Below are 9413 nucleotides of genomic sequence, written 5' to 3'. Positions count from 1 at the left end.
TACAATAATCTTTCTTTTTCTTTCTTTTTCCTTTGCTACTAACCCTCACAGGTACATTCGAGACTACATGTCTAGTGAAAACGAAGGAGCATCCCACCCTATGGACTTGGAAAAGATGATGGATCAAATGGAAAGGTGTTTCCAATGCATGTTAGAACCAATTCAAGATGAGTTGCTGCAAATCCGAGCATCTGGAACACCAAAATCTTCTAAGTCCACGCGAAGGCGAAGGGACGTGAAGGAGTTCGATGGTTCCAATAATGATGATGATGACGAGGAACCTCGCGTTCGACCAAGGCAAAGGAACCAAACGGGACCTATTGATGTGCTCAAGGGAATCAAAATGAAAATCCCTGAATTCAAAGGACAGTCCGATCCTGAGGCCTTTCTCGAATGGTTGTCCAAGATCGAAATGATTTTTTCTTGCCAAAACAACACCGAGGTGCAAAAGGTGCAGTTGGAAACCATGGAATTCACTGAGTACGCTGTGGTTTGGTGGGACCAAATCAAGAAGTCAAGAAGGAGAAATGGGCTACCTGAGCTCATTCCATGGCCCGAGCTTCGAGCCATGATACGCAACCGATTTGTTCCTGGACACAATACTAGGGATTTGTACCACCAATTACAAACCTTAGTCCAAAGCAACCGGAGTGTGGATGAGTATCATAAGGAGATGGATATCCTGATGCTTAGGGCGGATGTGCAAGAGGATCCCGAAGCCACCATGGCTAGATTCTTGAACGGGTTAAGGCCCGATATTGCTGAACGAGTGGAACTTCAACACTATATGGAGTTGCATGAGATTGTTGACAAGGCCATTAAGGTCGAACAACGGCTCAAGAGGAGGGGAACTACTCGACCGAATTTCAGAAACACCACCTACTCCGCCAACCGTTCGTTCCAACCAAGGAATGGCTCTCGGCCTTCACCAACTGCTCCTACACCAAACCCGAGATTCGAGGGAGGTAAGGTGGGTAGTTCTAATGGTAGGAAACCACCCTCTTCTATTCCAAAATTTGAGGAGCCTAGGACACAAACTAGAGCTCGTGATACTCGATACTTCAAATGCCAACGTAGAGGCCATATCGCTAGTCAATGCCCCAACCAAAGGACTATGATTCTGCTGCAAAATGGCGAGATCGTGAGTGAAGATGAAGCCGAGTACGACGGCATGCCACCACTTGAAGGAGGTAGTGATGGTGAGTCGCCAAATGAAGAGGAATTTAATGCACCCGAGGGTCACTTTGGGACCGCATTGGTTGCAAGGAGAGCATTAACTACACGTGTTAAGGAGAAAGAGCTTCAACAGGAGAACATTTTCTACACCAGGTGCTTCGTCAACCAAGCAATTTGTTGTGTGATTATTGATAGTGGAAGCTGCACAAATGTAGCTAGTTCACTCATGGTGGACAACTTGAAACTGCCTACAAAGGATCACCCGTGACCCTACAAACTCCAGTGGCTCAACAATTCTGGGGAGGTTCGAGTAACCATACAGGTTCTTATATCCTTCCAAATTCATAAATATTTTGATGATGTATTATGTGACATAGTTCCTATGCAGGCTAGTCATATTATACTAGATAGGCCGTGGCAGTTTGACAAGCAGGTAACTTTTAATGGCGTGACTAACAAGTATAGCTTCTTGTACAATAGTAAGAAAGTCACCCTAGCTCCCCTTTTCCCAAAAGAAGTGCATGAAGACCAATTGAAATTGCAACAGGAGTATGAGAAGTATTGTTCAAAAAAGAAAGAAAATGTGAGCGCCGGGGCAAAAAGGGAGAGAAAAAAGGCTATAGATAGTTCGGCAAGTGAGGTTAAATTCGAGGGAAAACAAATGCTCCTAATAAAAGCCAAGAAAGTGAGGAAGTTAATGAGAGATGAGCAGTCGCTTCTTATGCTTGTTAGCAAAGAAGTAGCTCTAAATGTGCATGAACTTGATACTAACATACCTCTTGAGGTTGTGTCTCTTTTGCAGGAGTATGCTGACATCTTTCCTGGGGACGTGCCAAGTGGATTGCCACCACTTAGGGGCATTGAGTATCAGATTGATTTCATCCCTGGAGCTTCATTGCCAAATCGACCAGCTAGAAGAGCAACTCAGAGGAGACTAAGGAGTTGCAAAGGCAAGTGGATGGGCACGTGAGAGTTTGAGCCTGCGTGCTGTCCCAGTCATTTTAGTACCCAAAAAAGATGGTACGTGGAGGATGTGTACCGACTGTAGAGCTGTGAATGCCATCACGGTAAAGTATCGCCACCCTATACCCCGCTTAGATAATATGCTTGATGAGTTACATGGGGCTGTGTTCTTTACCAAAATTGATCTCAAAAGTGGGTACCATCAAATTAGGATTAAAGAAGGGGATGAATGGAAAACTGCCTTAAAAACTAAGTATGGATTGTATGAATGGTTAGTGATGCCTTTTTGGGCTAACTAATGCACCAAGTACTTTCATGAGATTAATGAATCATGTGTTGCGTCCATTCTTGGAAAAATTTGTGGTAATTTACGTTGATGATATCCTAATATATAGCAAGTTTTACGATGAACACCTTGGGCATATTAGGGCGATTATGGATGTACTTCGACGAGAGAAGCTTTATGCCAATCTCAAGAAGTGCAATTTCTGCACTAATAAGCTTGTGTTTTTAGGGTTTGTTATAAGTGCTCGGGGAATAAAGGTGGATGATCAAAAGGTGAAAGCTATTCAAGAGTGGCCAACACCAAGGTCTGTGGGTGATGTTCGAAGTTTCCATGGACTTGCGGGTTTCCATAGGAGATTCGTGAGGGACTTTAGCACCATTGCTGCACCCTTGACTGAATTGATCAAGAAGAATGAGAATTTCCGCTGCGGGGATTCTCAAGAAAAGGCTTTTACCGCATTAAAGCACAAACTCACACACGCACCTGTACTTGCCTTACCTGATTTCTCTAAAACATTTGAGATCGATTGTGATGCTTCAGGTATTGGAGTTGGAGTTGTGTTGAACCAAGGTGGAAAGCCTATTGCCTACTTTAGTGAGAAACTCAATGGGGCTGCACTGAATTACTCAACTTATGATAAAGAGTTGTATGCCCTCATTCGAGCACTACAAGTGTGGCAGCATTACTTAAGGCCTAAGGAATTTGTGATACACACTGATCATGAGTCCCTTAAGTACCTTAAGGCCCAACACAACTTGAGCAAGAAGCATGCAAGGTGGATTGCATTCGTGGAGTCCTTTTCGTACGTTACTAAGTACAAGGCTGGTAAGTCCAATGTGGTCGCGGATGCACTCTCACGGAGGTACTCTCTAATCACTTCTTTGGATGCTAAGTTGTTGGGATTTGAGCTAATTAAAGAGCTCTATGCACAAGATACTGACTTCGGGGAGCTACATTTCTTGCAAACACACTGGGCAAGGTAAGTTCTTCATTTCCGATGGTTACTTGTTTGTGCCAATTGGCTTTGCATCCCACATGGATCAATCCGTGAGCTTTTGGTAAGGGAATCCCATTCGGGTGGACTTATGGGACACTTTGGGATTGATAAGACTCTTGCCATGCTGCAGGAACACTTCTACTGGCTGCACATGAGGAGAGATGTTGCACGGGTGGTGGAGCGCTGCTTAGCATGTAAGAAAGCTAAATCTAAGGTACACCCTTATGATCTTTACACCCCATTACCTATTTCTAGTACACCATGGGTTGATATTTCTATGGATTTTATACTTGGTTTGCCTAGATCCAAGTATGGCCATGACTCCATTTATGTGGTAGTTGATAGATTCTCTAAGATGGCACACTTCATTGCTTGTCATAAAACGGATGATGCATCTCACATTGCTAACTTGTTCTTTAAAGATATTGTGAGATTGCATGGCGTACCTAAGACCATTGTATCTGATAGAGATGTCTAATTCTTGAGCTATTTTTGGAAGACACTCTGGTCTAAACTAGGCACCAAATTGCTTTTCTCTACTGCTAGTCACCCCCAAACAGATGGTCAAACTGAGGTAGTGAATCGTACATTAGGTACCTTGTTGCGTGCCATCATAAAAAAGAACTTGAAATCCTGGAAAGAGTGTTTGTAACAACCCGAATTTTTGTGTAAGAGGAAAGAGTGTGACGACTGGAAAATTCGCTCATTTTTTTTAAAATAACCTTTTATTTTGATTAAATTACTTTATAATAGCTATACTACTCATTTACCTCCCCAGTGGTTGGAATAAAGAATAGAATTAAGAGTTTTCCCTTTACTTTCATCATTCGGGTAAACTAGGATTTTGTACATCTTTCGATTGTGTGATTATTCGGTATGGAGTGTGTACTAAATTTAGTGATTAAGAGTGAGTTTTAGATGATATTAAATGTGTGATTAGAAGTAATAATAATAAGTTAGTGAATTATAAGTGAAAACTCTAGTACGTGCGAGTTAAGGAAAAATGGTGTGAATCGACGTGTACCGTTCACTACCGATTGAACACACCACTTGACCACCACTTTATTAACTTAATCTCATTGTCATTAGTGAAAAAATATCAGCCCTAATTATCCTAGTAAGAGAGGCGAAATTCTTGAATAAAAAAAAAAGAAAGGAAAAGAAAAAATTCAAGATGAAATCTTGTGGTGACAAGTGGAAGGCATCCAACCATCTTTGACCCAAACTAAGACCAAGCTTCTTAACCTTTCTTGGACTTCATTCTTTCTGCATTTTGCATCCATGATGGCCGAACCTTGAGGGAAAAAAAAAACACGAGAAGTAAACTTCATTTTCATCTTGGGGCTTAGCTTATTTTCAGTGAAATCCAAGAATCTAAATCGATTAATCTCTTAGTTGGGCACTTGGGAAGCTTGGTGTACTAAAAGTTTGGAAGGAAAGGTTGAGGTTTCTCTTGAAAGCATCTTTGGCAAGGTATTAAGGCTGGATTTTCCATTTGCTTTCCCTTAAGCTTGTTTAAGTTTGTATAGCAACTCATATTCTTAGCTGATGATAGTTATTTAAGTAGTTTTGATGATTATGGTGGATTTTTGAGTTAGGGTTTGTATTGTTAAGTTTTATTTCTTATTGATTAGATAGCGTATGATGTTTCTAAGGTTGGATAGGGAGTTAGGATGGTAGTTTAAGACATGAATGAGAATATAAACCTTGAATTCATCAATTTCCAGCATTAATTCCTTGAACTGTCCTGTTCTGACCAGTTTCATTCGGCCATGATGAAGGCCGAATTAGGCTTAGGCTAAAACATAAAAGTTTTAGGAAATGATATTATATAGCTACCTGTAAAATTTCAGCTCGATCAAAGTACTGTAACGTATGAAATGACAGAAATACCCCTGACTGCCAAAAGCCTCATTTTGTGGACAGTTTTGAGATTTCACAGGTTTGGCTTCGTTTTTCACCTTGATCCATATCAAATCAGGCTTTGGATAAAACACAAAACTTTTAGCCCTATGTTTCAGCTTTCCAACACATCTAAAAACGCCTCAAACAGAATTGTGTAGCTTGAGTTATTGCCATTTGAATTCAGTACTGACAACCAGACTGACCATGAACTTCTGGTTCTGTAATTTGCAAATTCGACCTAGATCAAATGTGAACTGGGTTGAGTTGTCTTCATGAAAGTTGTAACCCTTTGTCTTAGCTTCGAAACGGTATAAGGTGCACCCAATCCGATAAGTGTAGCTTCGATGGTGACCAAAATGCTAAGAGACATCAAACCTGTGATTTTGTTAATTGTCGTAAACATTAGTTCCGGTCCATTTTCTAGCATTGTTTTATAATTGAATGAATTTAAGCCTATTGAAATGCTATTGTGGTTAGATTATTTGTGTATGATTTTGGGGCTGAATTGAGAAAAAATAATGAAGCCATAAATGGCTGGAAAATAGGTAAACACAAAGGGCATGCTGTCCAAAATTTTAGGGCTACTTGATTCCTTCAAGTTTGGGTCGATTGGGTGATAAACTTGCTTAAGATGCTTGGTTAAACCTTTGTACTTGAATTTGAGTGAAAACTATTTCGATTAGGAGGTGAACAACTTCATGATTTCACTTGTGTCATGGTTACGAAAATTCTGGTTTAAAAGGCAAATTTGTATCTTGTTACCTTTAGCACCCTGTTACGTACTATAGGCATACGACTCGTACTCGAGTCTCAATGGTTTTCCTTGGTTGTTCTAGGACGTGTCGGTGATCAAAGGCATCCTTTGGAAGGAAACTTTTGAAGTTATCCTTGTTTGAACTGGTGAGTGTACCACTCGCATGACTTGTTGCTTAACTGTTTTACTTGTACCTGCAATGTGTGATTTGAATGACTGTAACACCTGCTTAATTCTAGAGAGACGAGAGTGTACTTCATCACACTCGTCTCTCTTGCTTACTTGTCGAGTCACTGTATATGCTTGAACCTGTTACTCGTGCCTGTTATACGCTTGAACTTATTACTGTGCCTGACCTGATGTTGTTTGGATGTGTATCCAACAACATTCCTATTAAACCTGAGCTCAACCCAATGGGGAGTCAATGGAATCGAGCCAGCAAGGGCTTGGTCGAGGAAAATTGACAAATCATGGGGACTGTTCCTAGGGAATCTTTGGGTATTGGAGACTCTGGATTCCCGGTATACTCGAGTATTACCATTCTTGTTCACATTTGGCATTCGGGCTCGGCAAAGGGTATGTTTGGTGAATCAGATTCGGCGTAAGAGGGGTCTACGGACATATTTGTTTCATTAAATGTTGATGGAAGGTCAACGAGTTTGGATCAAGTACTGCAATTGGAATTTGGCTCTTGAGAGCCACCTGTATCCTTTCTAATTGAGATGTTTATTCATTTCCTTATTGGGCATGTATATTTGATTGATTAAAAGCAAATCTCCATGATTCTTGATTGCTTGTATTTTTGGTGCCTCATTGAGCGTAAGCTCACCCCTTCTCGTTACCTTTGTTTTCCTTTCAGGTTCAACATGTTGGAAACCATGATTTTGAGGAAAAGAGTAGAGCTAGTGATAGACATCCCTTTTGATTATGCTCATCTGTACAAGAAAATCCTAATTGTATTTTGATCACTTGTGAATATTTCGACTTGTATTGCTAGTTAAACTTTTGAACCTTTCATTGTATATATCTTAAAGTGTTTAACCATGTAAATTAAGTGTACTTGTTTGAGATGGTACTTCTATTTGGCTTTGGTGCACACTTCTGGTATCTGTTGCGGATTTCGGACGAGTGTGAAATTTTGAATGAGGAGAAAAAAAAATTTGGGTGGAAAACTGTTCACGGAATCCGGTTGGATATCCGGCCAAGTCTTGGCCGGATTGTGACATGGCCACAGCTTTTCATTTTAATTTTCATTTTCATTCTTCGTTCTTTGTTTCGTTGAAGCGTTTGATCGCGGTACTATCCTTCGGAATGGTTTGGACCTCGTGTGTTCGGCTTTGTAGTCCTGGCGAGAGCTCGGCAGGCGGTCCACCGAACCTTCTGGTTCGCCTTAGGGGGAGGTGGGGTTGTCACAGTGTTTACCTCATATTGAGTTTGCATATAATAGAGCTGTCCATTCTACTACAAGTTTCTCTCCATTTCTCTCTACTACTGGTTTCTCTTCGCATGAAGCCCGATCCATCGAGGATTGAGGATGTAGCTTCCTTTTTCGTTTCCTTCACTTGTTAGGGTCATACCAGCCGCACCTTTAGTTTCTTTTCCTTATTAGATTAGGTCTTGCTTGTATCCTATATAAGGAGCCATATTACATCTGTGAGGATTTGCAAATTCTCCTTATTTTAAATTCCTATTGCTAGCTTATTTAAATATTTAATTGCCCGTTTACTCTGAATATTTTATTTCAACCTTTTTAGACCTAATTACATGGAATTAAGGCTTACTTATATTTTTAAAATGACTTATTTCAAATTTTAATTTTTTGAAAGCTCGTTAAGTGAGAATAGTGGATACGCGTTTGGAGTCAATAATCGATTCGAGAATACAATAAGCTTGGAAAATTGGAGACTTGTACATTAGTCTTGAAATAGGTATTTTATGTTTAAGTGTCCAATTATTAGTTAGTGATACTATCATTATAAGAATTTCTTGAAAATTCCACTTTATTGTGCACAAATCGGAAGTACGCGTTTTCGTGTGCGCGATTAATTGAGAAACTTTAGATCCCTAGTTTTAGACCATTAAGAGTGAATAATAATAGTATGAATGGAAGTGCATTAGAGGTTTAGTGCACAAGTGTGCGCGCGGGGAGAGAGTTGACTTTTGAGGCATTCTTAGCCACACATTTTAGCTTCTTGAGGAAGCTTCATTTTTCATCAAACACTCTCTCTCTCTCTTGCTCTAAGCTGGCCGGCCAGCCAAGGGAGAAAAGAACCAAATTTCTTCATCAAGTTCTTCTTCATTTCATCACTAAATCTTCACCAAATCACCTCAAAATTTACATACACTTTGCTAACCACTTGGAGATCACCTCAAGCTAGGAAAAGAGCTTCATCTCAAGGTTTTTCTTTAGCTTGAAGGGACCAAAATTTTCTGCCTTGCTCATCCAAAGAGGTAATGAACGGTCAACCTCTAAAATCTTAGTTTATGGAAGTTATCTTGCACTTGTGAGCTTATAAATTCATATGGGTAGCTTTATATTGTTGAAAATTTAGTGTGTGGGTTCTATGAAATTCCACTATGGCTTGATGGACTGATTTGATGAGATTTGATGTTGTTTATGTTGGATTAGTGTTTAATCTAGTGGAAATGAGTTGTATTGTTGAAGAAAGTTTAAAGGAAGTGAAGGGGAAAATTTTACCCGTTCTGCCCTTGTCATTGCCGTGACCCTTAGTGCATTTTTTTTGTGGTTCAAATGACTGGATTTTGATGTAAATGTGTAATATAGGTTGTGTAAAAAGTTTCAACAAAAAATTACTTGATTTGGTTGGACAAATGTTGAGATTTCGAAATTCTACCAAAACTGGAATTGTGTTCCGTATTGCTCTGGCAGTGATTTTTAAACAGCTATAACTCCTTGCTCCAATGTCAAAATCGAGTACCGTTTGCTGCATTGGAAACTAGACATTCCCATTTTTCCAACGGTATAAAATGTATGTCCTAATTCCACCTGAGTGGTCCGTACAAACCTTGTAAATTTACCTGTTCTGTTTCGCGTCTGTACTGAAAGCTCTGTTTTCAACTCCGACTTGATGCTCAAATATGAGCTAGTTGTGGACAGAATATTAAAACTATTCCTTCTGAGAAATTGTAGCCTTATGAATGAAGTTTTCAATGCCATCCACCATGCTCAATTCTGAGTTGAATTGAGTGAGATGTGGCCAAATTACAGAACTGTCTTCGTGTAAGAAAACCCTTATTTTGGACTGATTTATGGCAAATCTTGATTTGGGATTTGTTATTCGAAATCCTTGGTGTTAATCACCTATCAAATG

At 39.9% G+C, this 9413-nt stretch overlaps 1 protein-coding gene across 1 annotated transcript; it reads left to right on the top strand.

The window, feature by feature from the left end:
- Nucleotides 1-1558: 1558 nt before the first annotated feature.
- On the top strand, nt 1559-2146 carry LOC113777359. The gene has a single exon (XM_027322393.1). It carries the CDS (start codon nt 1559-1561, stop codon nt 2144-2146), a length of 588 nt encoding a protein of 195 aa, XP_027178194.1.
- The last annotated feature ends 7267 nt before the right edge of the window (nt 2147-9413 follow it).

Source organism: Coffea eugenioides, chromosome 7 (genome assembly GCF_003713205.1).
Source record: "Coffea eugenioides isolate CCC68of chromosome 7, Ceug_1.0, whole genome shotgun sequence".
Classification (NCBI taxonomy): Eukaryota; Viridiplantae; Streptophyta; class Magnoliopsida; order Gentianales; family Rubiaceae; genus Coffea; species Coffea eugenioides.
The sequence above is the reverse complement of the archived record's forward strand: the minus strand, read 5'-3'. Positions and strand labels throughout refer to the sequence as shown.

What these genes read in the sequence shown, in the direction of transcription:
- LOC113777359 (XM_027322393.1), top strand. Translation starts at nt 1,559, where the DNA reads ATGCAGGCTAGTCATATTATACTAGATAGGCCGTGGCAGTTTGACAAG.